The 19426-nt window shown below is 41.9% G+C and overlaps 2 protein-coding genes across 3 annotated transcripts in view; one reads left to right on the forward strand and one right to left on the reverse strand.

Moving 5' to 3' along the window:
• Positions 1-2651: 2651 nt before the first annotated feature.
• sdcbp (syndecan binding protein) lies at positions 2652-18003 on the forward strand. Its single transcript, NM_001006800.1, is given in 9 exon segments — positions 2652-2754; positions 10252-10312; positions 12171-12249; positions 12606-12706; positions 13117-13278; positions 14093-14268; positions 15040-15211; positions 16092-16183; positions 16928-18003. Coding segments are annotated over 8 exon segments (888 nt in total). The 5' UTR covers positions 2652-2754; positions 10252-10261; the 3' UTR covers positions 16983-18003.
• The window catches only part of nsmaf (neutral sphingomyelinase activation associated factor), a 38016-nt gene continuing 36593 nt past the window's right edge, over positions 18004-19426 (reverse strand). For both annotated transcript variants that reach the window (NM_001127992.1, XM_031903234.1), the window contains 1 exon segment: positions 18004-19277. In NM_001127992.1, the coding sequence (NP_001121464.1) occupies positions 19183-19277 (95 nt within the window). In that variant the 3' untranslated portion in view covers positions 18004-19182.

Here is a 19426-nt window from a genome sequence, read left to right on the forward strand (position 1 = left end):
CCCCCCATACACAGTACCCTTTATACACAGTGCCCCCCATACACAGTGCCCTTCATACACAGTGCCCTTCATACACAGAGCCCCCCCATACACAGAGCCCCCCATACACAGTGCCCCCATACACAGAGCCCCCCATACACAGTACCCTTTATACACAGAGCCCCCCCATACACAGAGCCCCCCATACACGCTCCGACTCCTTGCGCTGCTTCTCTCCTTATGTGGCTCCTTCTCCGGCGGTCCCAGGCCCTTTTATAAGGTTGCGCCCCGTGTGTACGTGTGACGTCATTACGCACGGGCGCAACCTTATAAAAGGGCCTGGGACCGCCGGAGAAGGAGCCACATAAGAGGAGAAGCAGCGCAAGGAGTCGGAGCGCTCAGCTTTAAGCCCTCTCATCCCGCTATCGCGGATCGTTCTATGAATGTCCCGCATTTCCGTAATCTATTACGGAAATGCGGGACAGCGGGATGCGCTATAGAAAGCGTGACTGTCCCGCTCAAAGCAGGACAGTTGGGGGGTATGCATACATGCCTTTAATCCTGGGTAGGGTTGCCACCTGGCCATTATTTTACCTAGCAGGTAAATCATTAGCTAGGGCTGGCACTGGCTTTACAAATTTTCTAGCAATGTACTTGCTAGTAAATTTGTAATGACCTATATATCCCTCCCTTCCCTGACCCTCTCATTGCGGACAGTCATCCTTTATCATTATGGGTCCGTCTCTGCTCCACCATTTAGGGGGAAGACACACTGGGCTACTAGTAGCAGCTACTTTTTCATAGCTACTAAATTCCAGAAAATGCCCTGCCGTAGACAATACTGAGAATTGCCTCTGCTAAAACACACATAGAGATAATTATAAGTAAGGGCTGTGACACACGGGGAGATTAGTCGCCGTGCGACAAATCTTCCTTGTTGCGGGCGACTAATCTCCCCGAAATGCCATCCTACGGGCTAGAATGTAAATTGCTGGTGGGATGGCATACACAACGGCATGATTTGCCAAAGTCGCCGAAGTTTCCTTGAGAAGAAACTTCAGCCAATCGAGCTGCCGTGTATGCCATCCCACCAGCGATTTACATTCTAGCCGGTGCAATGGCATTTCGGGGAGATTAGTCGCCCACGACAAGGAAGATTTGTGGCACGGTGACTAATCTCCCTGTGTGTCACAGCCGTAAATGATAAGCATAGTCTATTTTAGTCTATTTTAGTCTATAGTCTATTTTTAGCTACTAGTAGCTCTGTGTGTCTTCACCCTTAAGGTGGCCATACACATAAAGATCCGCTCAAGGTTGCCATGCGAGCGGATCTTCTCCCGATATCCCCACCTATGGGTGGGCGATATCGGGGGAATTTTGACTAGTTCGAATTATAACGTCTGTATTAGGCACTATCCGTTCGCAGACCGCATCAACGAGCCGATGCGGTCCCTGATCCAACTGAATTTTTTAACCTGCCCGATCAATATCTGGCCGATTTCCAAGGGACCGATATCGGCATCTACAATCTGCATGTGTATGACCACCTTTACTGGCTCCATGCACCTTTCCCCTGCCCAGTCTGCCCATTTCCCTGACCCTTGCAACACCCTCAAATGTCACTTCCCGCCCACCAACCCAAATGCTAGTACTAGCCACAGAAAAAGGTAGCAACCCTTATCCATGATAGCTTTGCCACCTTTGAAGAGTTATTTTAATGGCAGGAGCGGAGCTATGAGAGAGCAGGGTGGGCACAAAGGAGTGGGATGTGACATAAAGGGAAAGGGTTATGGCGCAAGAGGGTAGTCAGGCTGAACTGGAAGGCCATTTTGTAAGTAGAGCTAGTCTCTTTGGAAGCTGCAAGGGCTGATGGGAGGCAGGCCTGGGGTGGATGGAATAGTTATCATAAATTTACAGACAAGTATGTTGCCAGTAAATTTGTTATGGGCCCCAGGCTTGTATATAGGGGCTAGGTATAGGAGCTGGGACAGAGAGAAGCTGCACTGCATGTTGGTTAGTGTGGGAGGCACATCAGCCCTGTGTCAGTCCTGTTATTATTAGAATGCGTGTGAGGGGTAGGGCTCCCACTTTTTCTGGGAAAACACCAGCTTTTCTATATTTTTTTGTTTTCCCTATTAATTATATATTTTTTACTAGCCAGCCTGCAACCCTAGTGATGGACATTCATTCCCCCTTTACTATAAACATTTACAAAGAGCCAACACACTCTGCAGTGCTGTATAGCAGAATGGTATAAAACATACAAATTACATATCAATAAAAACCCAGAAGAAAAAGGGGCCGGGCCCGGCACAATAAATTTCCCTTTACAATCTTGGGGGGGCGGGGTCGCACTTTTTCCCGGCTAGGTAGGGGATAGCTCCTAACAAATGACTGTGTTCTCTGTGTTTAACTCATGAAAACAAGAATGGAGGAAATGGGAATATTAAAATAGCAACACCCCACCCCGGAGTCTTCAACTTCCCGTTACCCTTGGCAACAGTCACGGGGCCGACTTTTCGGAAAATGACGTCACCCGCCTTGAACCCCGCCCACCCCTCCTTCCTGCTCCCGCCTTAGCCCCGCCCACCCCTCCTCCCTGTGCTCTCCCCTGCTCTGCCCGAGTGTGCGACTGCCTTTGTCTTCCGTCAGCGCCATCTCCGTGCCGTGACGTCAGTGCTGTGAAGAGACGGGTCGGGAGAAGGCAGCTGTGGGGAGGACTAGTTAGCAACTAACGGGAAGGGCTTCCACTTCGAGTTATTCTCCTGCCGGCAGGTAAGTGTCCCCCTTACAGCTTCTCTTCACAGAAACATTATTTTGGGCTGTCCCACCAGCAGCAAGGCAGAGGGTGGTTATTATCCTCCCTTAGGTCCATACAACTCAGTTTTGTTCTCCCCCCCCCCCCCATCGCTGTTGTGCTTCCCAGGCAGGTGTGCCCATTCAGTGTCCCCCAGGTGTGACTGGAGCCGGAGCCCCCCGGCAGCTCATTGGGCGGTAGTACGGGCCGTGGGTGGAACTATTAAGGAAGGGGGGGGGGGGGGGGGGGGTGCGACTCCTGAGGCCGGGTGGGCCGCTCATAAACACTTTCACTGAATGTTTGTGAAGGGCTTATTCTTATTTAATTTTAGGGGGTCCCCAATATCAATTTTCCTGTGGGCCCAATGATGTCTGGTTATGCCAGTGATTACGCCCCATTAGGGGACCAGCTCCAGTTGGGGCATAAAGGGCGTATTTATTGGGGCCCCATGTTCATTTGAGGGTCTTAAAAGCTGCCATAAAGGGGGAATAGAAGATATAGACATTTTTTGAGAAACACAGGAGGGTAGTTGGTTGATATGACTAAGTAATACAAATCCACCTTTTCTGTCTCACTCACTTTGGCCTCTTTATTCACTAACTTTGCCATTCTATTTCTTACATACGCTTGCCCAGCGCTCTCCTGTGTGGCTATTTCTAATGGTGGGACCATCCATAGAGCAATAGGTGCCATGGCATTGGCCAGAGGTCAAGTGAGGTGATTTGGATTCCTTTAAAATCTTGTTTCCGCTGAGCCATTTGCCTATTTTGAGTCCCCAATACCCAGAAGGGATTTGGGAGGACTAAGCCATGTCATGTGACCGAACGGCATTCTTAAACACCAGATTATCTGGTATAGACATTAATGTAGGGTTAAAAAAATGTGTTTTAGGCCTTTGGTTTCACTAACATCGTCTTTAAATAAGGTGAGAGACAGGAGGAAGTGTGAGAGACCTTGGGCACAGTTGTGTAGATGAGTTTAGGGAAGGTGCTACAGACACCTCTAATGGAGGAAGATCACAAGTTAAAGTGACTTTTTTCTGTGACATTTTTACCGTTGACCGTGTAAGGTGGCAGCCTAAAGAATTACATGAATGTGGCCATGCCAAAAGTACTATTTCTATTAATAAGCACCTACATCAGTGGAATTTACAAACTGGTAATTTGCAGGCTGGGTTTCCTGCCTGCTGAACGTCGTTGGTTAGCACACTTTATTTAATGTGAGTCAGGATCAGTATTGTGGGTGCATGCTTCTGGTCACGTGATCATTTGGTTGGGGGTGTGTGTAGGGGAAACATTATGTGGCACTATATATCTGTGAATGCAGGTTTGTGTATGTATATGTCCATCTGAAGGCCACATTCTGCATCTGTAGCTTTTTTCAGTGGTTTGGTTCGGATTCTAAGGGCTCTGGCACACAGGGAGATTAGTCGCCCGCAACAAATCTCCTGTGTCTCGGGCGACTAATCTCCCCGAAATGCCATCCCACCGGCGAAAATGTAAATCGACATTTATATTTACTTGTGTCTCTCATAATCAGCACATATAATCAACTGGTCAGTGCTAATTACAGGTGACGCATATAATTAAATCTAGCCATTAACAACTCTAAATTTACTTACTCTGTTTTTATTATTATTATTTTATGAGCCACCAGAACTTGAATCTATCTCTGTTGTAGACACAGGACATTTACCATACAGCAGCTGTGTTGGACACAGCTTAGTTTAGCTGTCCCAGGCGTCATCTTATAGGGACACGCTAGTCATTTAGTCACATTATGGTCGTGGCCATACTTTTCCAAGAAAATGTTGCACAGCACTGATCTAGGAGAAGATTTAGGCATTTTCCCTAAATCCCACCTTGGCCTTCAGGTTCACCCCCCAGTCACTGCTCTTTATCTACGGGGACAGTCTTAAAGGAGAAGTAAAAACTAAGTAAGCTTTATCAGAAAGGTCTATGTAAATACAGCCATAAGTACTCACAGAAACACTGCACTGACTTCTCTGAAAAAAGATTAGTTGTGTCTGTAATTCCTGTGCCAGAGACACGCAGCTTTCAGCTCTCTGCTCTCTCCTTCTCCCCCCTCCCTCAAGAATGTTAAGAACTCACAACCCCCCTTAGGAATGTGGATCTGAGCCAATCAGCAGGAAGCTGACTCATAGTCTTACTAACTGAGCATGTTCAGTGGTCTCGGTGTCTGTGCAGGAGTGAGGCATTATGGGAACTTTCTTTACACAGCTTAGGGTTTTTTCTTCCTGTTTGGCTTCTGATCATCTGAACAGGAGAAATGTGGGGAGACTTAAGGGCATTATTGAGACAACTGAAGGTATGCCTGCAGCTTGAGATTAACTCTTTACTAGCCTTTCCTTCTCCTTTAAATTTTGAAAACTGCTGATAAAGATTTGCAGACCGCTTTGTAAACCTAAGTAGTGCTGGGCGGTATACCGGTTTAACCGGTATACCGGTTTTTGAAAAAAAAACGATATGATTTTTGAACATACCGCTATACCGGTATGCGCGCCTCCTGCAGTTTTTATCCAATTACATCCGGGTTGCGCCCGTGCGCACGTGACGTCGGCGCGCATGTGACGTCGGCGCGCACGCGACGTCGCTAGGACGCATCGCTGGGGCTGGGGCTGGGGCTGGTGCTGGGGTTGGGGGGGTTGTGGCTGGTGCTGGGGGGTTGTGGCTGGTGCTGGGGGGTTGTGGCTGGTGCTGGGGGGGTTGTGGCTGGTGCTGGGGGGGTTGTGGCTGGTGCTGGGGTTGTGGCTGGGGTTGTGGCTGGTGCTGGGGTTGGTGCTGGGGTTGGGGGGGTTGTGGCTGGTGCTGGGGTTGTGGCTGGGGCTGGGGTTGTGGCTGGTGCTGGGGTTGGGGGGGTTTGTGGCTGGTGCTGGGGTTGGGGGGGTTTGTGGCTGGTGCTGGGGTTGGGGGGGTTGTGGCTGGTGCTGGGGTTGTGGCTGGGGCTGGGGCTGGGGGGGTTGTGGCTGGTGCTGGGGGGGTTGTGGCTGGTGCTGGGGGGTTGTGGCTGGTGCTGGGGTTGTGGCTGGTGCTGGGGTTGGGGGGTTGTGGCTGGGGCTGGGGGGGTTGTGGCTGGTGCTGGGGCTGGGGGGTTGTGGCTGGTGCTGGGGGGTTGTGGCTGGGGGGGCTGTGGGGGTTGTGGCTGGGGTTGGGGGGCTGTGGGGGTTGTGGCTGGGGTTGGGGGGCTGGGGTTGTGGCTGGGGGGGTTGGGGGGGCTGGGGTTGGGGTTGTTGGGGGGGTGGGGGGGGCCACCAATATTTATTATTTATTTTTTATTTATATACCGTCAAATACCGTGATACCGATATAATTTTGAAAAATACCGTGATATAAATTTTTGGTCATACCGCCCAGCTCTAAACCTAAGAAAGCTTAAGCTGCCTATATCTGACATGATAGTGTTATGTATCAGGCAGACATGTGCAAGACCGATCCTTTGGTAAAACCATGTTTTAGAGGCCAATAGGTGCTGCTGATTCTGTCTCTCCTGATAACATTGCAGGGTCTCTGGCAGCCTCAGTTTCAGTATCATTTCTACAATACACTTGTATTTGTGTTTTGTTGGTTTTTTTTATTATTATACCTAGTGATGAAAGGGAGAAGGAGGGGAGAGAAAGTAGATGAATGTGAGAGGAGGAAAATGGAGGTAGAAATAAAGTAAATGTACAAACAATAACATAATAATAATAATATTATCTGATTGACCGGGCAAACGTCGTTACAGGTTGACATTATTTGTGTCCTGGGAATGTCTTTGTATCCAGGGGTTCCATATTTGGTCATATTTGTCCATCTTATCATCCAGCATATATGTCATATTTTCACTGCCCGCAATCCACCAGATTTTCTTTTCCACCAGCTGAGGTTAGGGCCAGGTCAAAACAAGGTGTGTTTAAGGACTATGATACTCGGAGCTACTTGTCATGGCTACAAAACACCAGAAAAAAACCCTCTTGTAGACAATAATGCAAATTGTCTCTGCAAAAACACATGTAGAGACAATTCTCAGTATTGTCTATTTTGTAGCCACCACAAGTAGCTCTCTGCTTTGGGATTTCAACAGCTATTGCTAGCAGGCAGTGGTGTGAATAAGAGACTGGTAGAAGAACATAAGAGGCCTGAATAGGAAATTAAGCAATAATGTGTAACAATAACATTTTAGCTTCACAGAGCAATAATTTTTTTTCGTTGGCGTGGTCAGTGTGAAAGCTGTTTTCTTTGGCTGCCAGTCCTAAACTGAAAGCTGGAAGGAGACAGAAGAGAAAGGCAAATAATAAAAAAAAATATCAAGTCCAACTGACAAGTTGAAAGGGACAATATGTTACATACTAAATGTTAACGTAAGGGTGAACTATTACTTTCTGTGTACTATATTGCCTAATGTTGTGTAGTCTCCCTATTGATTGGCAGAACTGCCCATTGATTTTCAGTTATTTTCCTGCTTGCAATTTCTTCTTCTAAAGTAAAAAAAAAATTAAAGCCTAAGGGCTTGAAATGCAAAAGTCTGAAAACCTTTGTGCTGTAGGTAACCTTCTATAGAATTAACTTTTTCTCTTCACAAACTTACGTGTTTCTCATTTATTGCTAAACAGGCTCACCGCATTGACCATTGTTTCCTGTTTACAAGAAAGAACATTTTTTTTAATAAATTTCACTTTTATTATTTGATTTTAAAAAGCAGTACAGGTATGGGGTCCCCTATCAGGAAACCCATTATCCAGAAAGCTCCGACGGAAAGCCTGTCTCCCATAGACTCCATTTCAATCTAATAATTCAGAATTTTAAAACTGATTTCCCTTTTCTCTGTAGAAATAAAACAGTTCATTATAATTGATCCCAACTAAGATACAAACAATCCTTAATGGATGCAAAACAATCCTATTGGCGTTATTTAATGTTTTATTGATTTTTAGTAGACTTATAGTATGGAGATCCAAATTATGGAAAGACCCCTTATCCAGAATACCCTTGGTCCAGAGCATTCTGGATAACGGGTCCTATACTTGTACTAATTATATTCTGAGCTGTGCCTTATTTTGGTACGGTGAGTTCCTTCTCTCTACCCTGGTAAGCCCAGCTGCTAAGGCACCATGAGTTTTGCTTAATTTATTTATGTGAGAAGCTAAAATAATTTCCTTCTGCGCCAACTAAGTTGTTCCCTCCAAATGCTAGACTAGCATGACCGCTTTAAATTACTGGAAAGCAACACTGTTCAGAGATAGCATGTGATTTTAGGGTTGGCATCTGTGTGTATTTCCCTGGGCTGTGTACTTTAAAGCAGCTTGTCCTCATTTCCCAGCTCCCCTGTCCCCATGCTGATGTATCTAATCCCTGCCCGTCCAGTTTTACAAAACCAAAAAATGGCAACTCTGATTACTCACCAAATTTGACATGACTGACATTAAGGGCAAGATAGGATTCCCTATATAAATGCATATATAAAGAAGTAAATATATTTGTAATTTGTATATGTCTGTTAAATAGCAGTTTCAGTCTATAAATGAATCCATGACTGTACCTTTAAAGAGAGCTGCACTACTTAACTGTGAAAATTGTTTTAAAAGCTTAATATTGTAAAACAGTCATTAAAATATTGTTCAGAAGAGAACGTAGAGCATTCATCTTTTACATTTGTAAGAGGGCTTATGTAAGAGCCCATTTAATAATCTCTAATTGTGCAAAGGAGCTTAGATAGGTCCTGATTGATTGCAAATATATTTTGTGTAATATTCTAATTTGGGGCCCAGAAACTTCTACATATTCTACTTTATTTTCATTTTTTTTCATTCAGTTATTTTCATTCATTATAACAGTGCTGTCCAACTTCTGTGGTATCAAAGGCTGGAATTTTTCTGGCCTACGTGCTGGAGGGTTGATCATAGAAGACAGTTTTGACCACTCCCCCTTTTTAAACCACACCTACTTCAAACCACACCCATGTTATCTCAAGAGCTTTTAAGACCATAGCCACAGTAATGGTGGTTCACAGCAACCTCCAGCACATAATAAAACCCCTCACGGACCCTCTAACTATTTCAAAATGCTGACAAACTACCAGAACAGGCCCCCGGCCAGGTTCATCTTCCGCAGGTAGTATAGGGCAGACAGAGCATTGTACACACAGGTAGCAAAGGGCCGGCAGAGCATGGCGCACACGGGCAGGGCCGGCAGAGCATGGCGCACACAGGCAGGGCCGGCAGAGCATGGAAGGACAAAGGGAAACCTATCATGTCTATGTAAGTAAATAACTGATCATGACCACTCCAGTATGAACAGGTTGTACTGCAGTACTTTTTTGAAACATGTAAAACATGTGTTGCTGGATGTGGAATTTCAGGAACACTAAGTAAATGGTTTGCAAGCTGCTTTCTTTGCAAGCAGATCATATGACAGTCATCTGCTTGTGGTCATGATGCATTAATCCTCTTATAAAGTCACGAGTCATGTTCATTATATCGAATTGGCTTTCCTTGTACTTACCATAATTGCATAACTTGAAAGGCTGGTGAAATAAGGGAAACCAGTTTTGTCATTTTTTTTTATGTATAAAAATTAAAGGAGGAGGAAAACCTAAAAATAAACATGGCTGTAAATGCCATATTACATGGTCCAGGCTGAACCGAGTCCTTAAAATTAATTTTTAAGTCTTCGGGGGCTTAATTTGCCAATACAAATTAGGATTTGGGTTCTGTATTTGGCAAATCTTTCACAAAAGATTCAGGTTTTGACCAAATCCCAAATAATTGGATTTACAGCATCTGTAGTGCAGACGTTGCAGACCATTTGGAACCTCGAGGTTGTGTCTGAGAACATAAAATATTGATGCACAACAAGCTTCAGCTCTCGGCAGCCCCTTTCTGTCACTGTGTGACTGAACTGCCAGTGTGCCTAGAAACCTCCACTTCACTTGACTTCTCGGCATATATTTCAATAAACTTGCTGGAAAGGGGCCATGTTGAAACTGAGCTGAGCTCTCTGTTGGTAATGATTTAGTGGCGGTGGGTCAGTGGTTTGTGTCAGCAATGGGTGAAGCGTGAATAGCCAATTCTGGTTGTTCGAAGGGGTGTCTGGGTACTTGTGGCTAAATAATGTAAATAAAAGGAACATTTTATATTTTTACCTTCCATTTCATTTTCTCTTAAATAGCAACTAAGAATGAAGACATTTCCTAGGCAGTTATTTCTATTAGAGGAGTTGAAAGGAAAGGTAAAACTTACCACAAACTAAAACTATATTACCTTTATCAGGTGAATGTTAATGTATTATAGTGTCATATAAAGTAGCTTTCCTTTGCTACAGTCTGAACATTACTGCTATGGGGAGATTCACACAATACATACACCGATGCAGATGTGAGTGTGGGGTGGGATGGAAACCAAACTCCACAAGTGCCCATAAACCAGGCCAGTTTCTAGCAACATCCATCATGTGTAACATTTTTTTTCCCACCCCCAGGTCTGTAAAAATGTCTCTGTATCCCTCACTGGAGGACCTGAAGGTTGACAAAGTCATCCAGGTGAGTTTGTTTATACCTTGGCTTTTATTGCTAAATTGATCTATTCAAGGTCTTTCATTTGACATTAAATATACACTATGTTTTATGGAAGTGGAGGGGATGTCCTGTTTTCAGTATTGCATGGGAGCCCATGTTCAGGTAAGTAGGTTTGTTTTGGATCATATAGAAAGTGCTGTTCGGAGCAGAGATCCACCGTTAGCCAAATGTTACAGGTGGATTTGTTCTGAGATGTTAAGGTTGGTTGGCTTCTGCACCTTTTGCCTAATAAAAGAAAACGTAATTCTTAGCAACTTTGCTGTATAAATTCAATACAGTTTTTATGTTATTTGTATATGTAATTTGTGTGCCTTTCTATTCCCTGCCCCTGGCCCAGACTGTTGACACAGTGTAAAACAACCCAGCTGATTTACAGGTTTACAGCTCTGTCTTTGCTTGGGAACTTGGACTTTCGCAACATTGTTTAAAAAAAAAACCCAAAAAGGAGTTTAAGCAAATATTGCTTTCTGTAGCTGCTGTATTTACAAATAACTTTAAAAGCACTGAATATTTTAACAAGTGCATATTGCAAAGTTGCTTAGAATTACATTTTCATTTATAAGGCACATTTATAATTTTGGGTCAGCATGCCCTTTATTTTTTTGAACAGTGTTACCGAAAACAGAACTTTTTTTTAGTCCAGTATGAGCAGTTAAATAGTCAGAATCAAAGGCACTGTTATTCACTCCAATGAGTATGAGTACAGTGGTTTATTCTTCTCCACTTGCACTGTGAAATTTGTGAGGAGCATTGAAAAAGAAGAGGGATTCAGCCTGACTGGAATTGCTAAGTGCCATGGTCTTTGAACGTTAATAGTATGTGTCCTTGTAAAGCCCCAAAGAAAATTGCTGAGCGCCAGGTAATGGGCTTTTACTGCTTGTGCATGAGCTGTCCAGTAGCTTCCTACAATCATTTATTTATCTTAGCTTGATTGATCTGCTTTATTCACTGGAACAAAAAGCCGCTGCCTTCTATGGTTTCTAATGGATATAGGTTTTTGTTTTTTTTTTAAAGGAAACAAATGACTAATTTATAACTCTTTGTTCTGTTGATCCTTCATTGCTTATGCACAGCAGCAGAAAAGCAGAGTGCTGTTTGTATATGAGATCACTTCAAGAATGTGACCTGTTAACCCCGAGGGGACAATATGATATTTCCCAGGCATAGCTGCCCTGTTGCTAGCATCATGGAGTCGGTGCTGTTTTCTGCAGCTTGTGCAATGTTTATAGTTCTGGGGCCTTGATTAACCCTTGATTTTACCGACTTAGGTCAACGTAGTAAAACTGAATTAAAACATAAAATCCAGGAATATTAAAAAAGAGGCATAAGTGCAAGTAAGGAATCAGAAACCGGATCCCAGGGTTTTATTTTTAATATTGTTGGCAAGTTATCTCCAGCCAATTCATTCTTGGCCAGATTGGAAGCATTTCTAGAGCCAAAATCTAATCAGGACGCAATTGGCCTGTTGTATCGGTGGTCAAACTGTGCTTAATCAGAACCCACTTTATAATCTGATTGTTGGCCTAAGGACCAACTTCTTGGATCAGACACATTAGACCCACTATGTATGTGGTTGCACTGGTTAAAGATCCACTTGTTAGACAAACAGTGAGTTCTTCCTTCTGTTTATATAGCCATATTTAGATCTGTCAGCTAAATTCGATTGCAGGTTAAAACAAAGCCGTACATTGTACTTTTTAAATAACATGCACAATAATATCTTAATATACCTTTTCTATTCACCTGAACTGCACATTATGTAGCTGAAGGGTGTTCTTTATAAATTGCTATATTGAATTATGTGTGTTTTGTTTTTCTACAGGCACAGACAACTTTTTCTGCAAACCCAGTCAATCCAGCAATATTGCCTGCTGCTTCAGCATCAGCTCCTCAATATGGAGGTAATGTCTACAGACTTATTTATATACTTCATCATTAGTTGGCCATACACAAAAACTTGTTTAGTGAGGTTCCCAAAAGAGCAGATCTTTTCCCCATGTAGCCAACAGTGGGCCTAATTGGGATGATGTGATTGTTTATAGTCCTAGGCCAATATATTGGATCATCATAGAGGCCTATGAAAAATGGATGGTGGGTTACTCAGTGACTCGGTGGGGAAAGATTTAGTAGGGGTTGAGTGAATCAGACCTGTATAACATATATATATATATATTAAAACTGACTAGTAGGTGTTGTGCTGCATTCAGAAATCCTTCATAACCAAGAGACCAATAGTCTGTGTTTTCTTTTTGTACAGGGATGTACCCTAAGCTTTATCCAGAACTGGAACAGTACATGGGCTTAAGTCTCAGTGAAGATGAAATTCATAAAAATATGTCTTTGGTACCTTCTGGTGGGGTATGTAACCATTCATCTGCAACTGTCCAATCAGATTACAGCATTTCATTAGATAAAGAAATATATTCAGAGCTTATTTTATAGCACATTCTTCGCTCTGAGGTACATTTGGTGGTGTGCGATGCACAGAGTAGAAACCAAATAACACACACATTTAGAGGCATTTCACTCCTCATAGGCTTCATTTACCAAAAATATCATAAAACCATAACTACATAAATATTGATTACAAAAAGCCTGTATTATTCTCAAAATTCCTTTATCTATGTCCATATTTGTAGCTAGGACTGTATTCTTTAGCCCACCAAAAATAAGTTTCTTGTTATCCTTACTAGGTAAAAATCAGTTTGATAATTGATATTATGTGATGCAGTTCTGTCATTGGCTGCTGGTTTTATATTCCTCTCTAGAACCAGGTAGCGATACCAACGGCTTTAAACAACATGGTAGCTCCAGTGTCTGGAAATGATGTTGGAATCCGCAGAGCAGAAATCAAGCAGGGGATTCGGGAAGCCATATTATGTAAAGATCAGGATGGAAAGATTGGCCTTCGCCTGAAATCCATTGACAATGTAAGTAAGGATGGAACAACTATGCCATACTGCAGATGCGCTCCCTGTGAGTTAATCAATACTCGGGCTAATGACTTGGGTCAGGCTAATGTCAGGGATTGACATGCCACTTGGGACATGTAGGCTTAGCCACTTATTCCTTATAATATGCTGCTAAAGAGTAAATGCTCAACATTTGCCAGAGCAGTACTGATTCTGATCAGGGACAAGGAATCTGCAGAATTTAGGGGCCTCTCATGGCAAATTTTAGCAAAATGGTGGAATTGGATTATAAACAAAAAATCTTTTTCAATTATCTGTTTCAGTGGGTTTCATTTTATTCGTTCTCTCTTGATTAACTTGTATCAAGGGAACACATTGGTTAATAAGCATTTTGTGATGTAAACACACATTACAGCGCAATATAAAATACAGTGGCCATTATTGTTATGCTTTATTTTCATACATGTGATATTGCTTATCAGTGTTTTAGAGATTAAACATAGTATCCGTCCCTGCTACATTGGAGCATACACTCCTAGTTCCCTATATTTTATACACACGTCAGTTTTACTAGGAGCCAATTATCCTTTGGATTGTGGGAGTAATCCAGAGTTTGCAGTACTAATTCATCCAAGCATTAAGGGTAATTAAACATTCCTTGCAAATAGTGCCCTGGCTGAAATCTATGCTAAGACACTAGTGCTTCTTCCTTGTAACCCAGGAATTTCTATTTTCACAGTTAACCATGAGATAAATTGTAAATAAGTTACTCTTAAACCTGACAAAGTGTAGATTATTTTTATTTTGCAACTTCTTTGCTCCTCTTTTTAAGGGAATCTTTGTGCAGCTTGTACAAACCAACTCTCCAGCATCCTTGGCTGGCCTGAAGTTTGGAGATCAGATCTTACAGATAAATGGAGAGAACTGTGCTGGATGGAGCTCGGATAAATCGCACAAAATTCTCAAGCAAGTCTCTGGAGAAAGGATCTCTATGATTGTTCGTGACAGGTTAGATCTACGGTTATGTATAACTGTGTTATTCCGTGGGCAGGCCAAGCACTGCAGGGAGGTGCAGTAAAACATACACAATATTTATTATGGAAATTCTCACACATAGTGAAAACGGCACTTTATAAAGCCTTACTTATAATTATATACATTATTAAGGATATAAACTCTTCTAAATCAAACTCTCATGGTTTTTCTGCTCAGTAACGTCATTTTTGAGCAGAGAAACATCAAAAGACTCTTTGTTAACAATGATTACTTCCAAAACAAGACTTAATTGGTATAATGATGATTGTACATAATTTTCTTAGAAAGCCATGTTTAAAATAAACCCTAACCCATAAACACAAGGTGGCAAGAATGAGAGGGGCCTTCGCACATGAAATTATACACAGTATGGTTGCTAAATTGTCTGTCGTCACACAATTCATAGGCTATTAAGAATAATAACTCTGTAAATACAAAATCATTTTTACTGCTCCCAAAGCAACCATATCCTATAATAATGGGTGTCCAGTCCCAATATTAATAATCGTCCCCCCTGGCTTAGTGCGCAGAATATTATATACACATAATATTATATATATATATTATAATATAAAGTATAGCAAAATCAGTTTTAAAGTTACTCATTCAATGAGCATTCCTGTCTCCCATTGTCCCATATACTGGCCAGGGTGCTTAGTTTGCTGTAAATATCCAAAGGAAATAGCAGAAGTCAGACTATCATTGCACAAGACTAACATTTTGTCATTTGTTATATATTTTCAGGCCCTTTGAGCGCACGATCACCATGCACAAAGACAGTACGGGACATGTCGGATTTATATTTAAAAATGGCAAAATCACCTCCATTGTCAAAGACAGCTCAGCAGCAAGGAACGGCCTCCTCACTGACCACAATCTTTGTGAAATTAATGGCCAAAATGTGATTGGATTAAAGGTATGGGTACAAATGGATATGTCATGTGAAGTCTACATAGCAAATAGGTCCCGTGGGTCAATACAGGAAGAGTTTTCATTTGGCTCGTTGATGCAGTTTCCATACTGATGGCCTGTCAGTGTGATCTGATTGTTTTTCCTGAGGCCCAGTGTGGGGATATTAGGAAAAGATTTGCTGGTTTGAAAACCTCACCAAATCCAAATAAGTGGATCATTCAAAGTATGGCCAGCTTAAGTGTGTTAGAAGGGTGTCAGCTGGGAGTGTTTTTTCCTGTGAGGTCTGATACAGTTGTCATTTTCTAGTGGGGTTGGTGCTTTCTCCAATGCATTTTACGCAGTTACAAATACAATTTTGGCTTCCCTGAGATTATGAGAGCTTAGAGAGATGCTCTCTCCTTACAAGATTTTAGCACAGTAGAACTGCTAGGAAAAGAAATCACTGCAGTCTCAGAGTATGAAGGCTTCTGCGTGTATGAAGCCCTGCCATGTACATTCAGTAATATGAATGAGCCTAGATGTAGGACGTTAATGCTTTGAGGTGTACATGGTTAATTGGCTACAAATAAAATATTGGCCAGTACAAGAATAAACAGCAGTTGCATTGTGTAGAGGGCTCATAGTCGGCATCTTTTTGTCATTCAGTTCATAAATTAATCCCCCCGGCACAGTTAAGCTTCCTCACTACAGACTCACTGCTTTAAACATCCCTTGTATAACTGTCAGTATAGTCAACCAAAATGAGGCAGGGTCCAGTTATCACAACTAAAATATTATAAATGTTATAATGTTGTAGAGTGTGTTTTGAGCCTGACAGTAAATAGCATGTAAATGAGCTACAGTACATGGAAGGCGAGACTTAACCGGAGTGCTTTTCACAACAGGATTCTCAGGTTGCTGAATTACTCGCAACATCTGCAAATGTGGTGACCCTTACCGTTATGCCATCCTACATTTTTGAACATATGGTTAAAAGGTAAGTGTAGAAATCTGATTTGTAATCTATCATATATTTCTTGCTTGTTTATATATATATATATATATATATATATATATATATATATATATATATATATATATTCTCTCATCTCTATCTATATCTATCTATATATAATATACAGACTCACAAATAGTAACAAACACAAACAGTTGTAAAGGGTTGTTCACCTTTAAGTTAACTTTTGCACAATGTGTAGAGGGATATTCTGAGACAATTTGCAGTTGATTTTCATGTTTCATTATGTTTAGTTTTCCAGTTATTTAACAGCTCTCCAGTTTGGAATTTTAGCAGCTATATGGTTGCTATGGTAAGTTGGACCCTAGCAACCATATAGCTGCTAAAATTCCAAACTGGAGAACTGCATTTATTTAAATGGGAGAGTGGAATATAAATAGGAGAGGGCCTGAATAGAAAAAAATTCTAGTAAAAAACAGCAATAACAATAAAATTGTAGTCTTAAAGCACATTTGTTTTTATATGTTGGGGTCAGTGACCTTTGAAAGCTGGAAAGAGTCAGAAGTAGAAGGCAAATAATTCAAAAACTAAAAAAGAAAAAAAAGCCAGTTGAAAAGTTGCTTAAAATTAGCCATTCTATAATGTGTTAACTTAAAGGTGAACCACCCATTTGACATGCAACTGAATACATTTCCCTTGATGTACATATAGACCGATCATGGATAATAACATGTGGACTCACCTACATATTTATTCCTCCCACAGAATGGCTTCCAGTGTTTTGAAGAACTTAATGGATCATTCTGTTCCTGAGGTTTAAGGGGGAAGCATTTTCCTGAACATTTGATATTGGCTGAGCTTGGACTTTTTACTCAGCAGCTGTCAGGATAGCGTCTTACAGAACGAGATTTTTAACACTGCATGTTAGCATTTCCATTGTATAACTGAGCAAGCAAATAGCAAGCCACCTAGACTGTGTGTGCTACTGTCCCTCTAGCAGGGGGTAGAACATGTATAATTATTTTCTGTTGGAAGCAATGACCTAATTTTGATGATTTCTAATTCTTTAAAATCCTACTAGGAGCAAACAAACACCTGTACCGTGATCAGTTCTGGGCAACGGTCCAACTTCCAGATGTTGACTACCACTGTCGGTGGGATGCTGGGAGTTGTAGTGCAACATCTGGACTTCTGCTCTAGATCCAGGATAGGCAACTTTTGGTGTTGCAGAACTGCTTGCCACACAGAACTAAAGTCTGTCTGTCACAGGAATGCAAGAGTTAATTCTTCTGTACAGTGCTTCAGCCATGAGCCATACTCAGTCCCATTATACATCTGATCCAAACCAGGAGGCAAGTGCACTATTCTGTTTGTAGGCATGTCTTTCTGCAGCTCAGAAGGCTTGCCTGCTGTATAAATATGCTGTAATTTTATATTTCATGTATGAGATAGCTATTTTCATAATGTAAGGCAGGAATGTCAAATGCATGCAATAAATTTCTATCGACAGATCAGGATACTAACTGTAATTTAGCTTAACGTCTCTGAAATCAAGAATGTATTTTAGATAAGGATCTCCTCAGTTTGCTGCTGACTTTCTTATTATTATGGTAGCTCCATCCCCTGCACCTGTATTTGTAGACTCTCTAGGGAAAGGCTCACTCTGATTGGCTAACATGCATGCTGTAGTCCCTAAGCACTGAGCTACTGCTGTGTTTCAGTGAATTCCAGCCTTCGTGTTTGAGCAGTAACTGGTTTACATTTGGTTTCTCTTAAATTCCAGTCCTATATATTTTGTATACAACGTATCATGCTTAAAATAATAAATACAAGTAACTATCTCCAGTCTCATCTCTTGTTTATTTTCACTTGTTTAAAAAATAAACATTTATATACAACGATGTACTTATGCTCTATAAGAGCAACCATATCACGTGGTGGTGGTGGTGTATTCCACAAGGAAGAAGAGTGACTTTGGTTAACTGCCTTTTGCAGAGAGAGGCAAAATCTTGCCGCGCTGGGAGTAAAAGTGCAGCAGCAGCAGCCAAAACTTGCCCAATACTGAGAATCCTATTTCCTTCAGAAGCTTTATTGTGTGTATATAGCATGATTACAGGTGTGTGTTGTTTCTATACACTTACTGTAGCAATACTTGTCTTATAAGGGTTTGGCAGAAGGGCCTGCCCTTCTAGGACAGAAAAAAATCTTGTGCATTATCCAGATATTAAAAGAGGTTTGGAACTTTCTAAAACCACTCAGGATTGGGGATAATAAAACAATCATGCTTCATTAATGACCATTGCTTATAGAGAGGTGTAGAGCAACTAAAGGAACCCTTTCCAGCTTGTGCAGAACTACGACTGGCACCACCCCGTGCCCAGCTGAAATGGCTGAGTGATTCTGGCAGTGTCATTCCCGGGTGCTTTTGTGCCAATGGTTGCCAAAGTGAATCATACAGCATTCTTCCTTTAGCAATGACCCAAGCTGCTCACAATGTGAACGTTGGCCTGCTCCATTCAGGGCAGGTTGGGATGGCAGTGTGGGCTCAAGTCTTTGTTGCATGAGTAACCAGTCCATAAGTACCAGCCCCCTGCACACCAGCTAGGAGAAGCAGTAGTACTAGTAGAGTATGCTAATGTGCCATATGGGGGCCTTGGGTTATAGCAGCCAGACCTATTCTAAATGTCACTTTTATAGATATGAATTGCATGGGTTACCCCAATGCAAGTATATTTCTGGCACGTGATTGCACAATAGTGTATATGCATATATATGTACCTAAAATTGTTGGTTTCCCTTCATTCTTGCAGCAATGGCAATCCTATGCTTTAAAGGTCCCCTATTAACCATCCTTCATGACACCTATTGCAGCCCCTTGGGATGTTGGTATTTTTTTTACCTTGGACAAAACAATGGTCACAGTGAGTAGTTAAGGCACAGTCCTTTAAGCAAAACCAAGCAAAGCGCTATTGCACAGGATTGGTGGGGGAAGTAAAATCTTCAGTTCTGGGGTAAAGAAGTCAGTAGTGTAATTTCCAGAACAGAATCTGTCGGTCCATTCCTCCTGTGATAATGGTGTTGCACGACTCATTCATCCATATACACGTTACAGCATCTGAACAACAAAACAGGTTTTTAAGAATGTATAACAAGATGAACAGAGATGCAGATAGAAAGCTTGACAAGTTACACAGATCCCATTTATTTCAATAATGATCTACACCAGACATGCAGTCCTCTCAGCCCTGAATTACATTGCTTTGA

Source organism: Xenopus tropicalis, chromosome 6 (genome assembly GCF_000004195.4).
Source record: "Xenopus tropicalis strain Nigerian chromosome 6, UCB_Xtro_10.0, whole genome shotgun sequence".
In the NCBI taxonomy this organism is placed as follows: Eukaryota; Metazoa; Chordata; class Amphibia; order Anura; family Pipidae; genus Xenopus; species Xenopus tropicalis.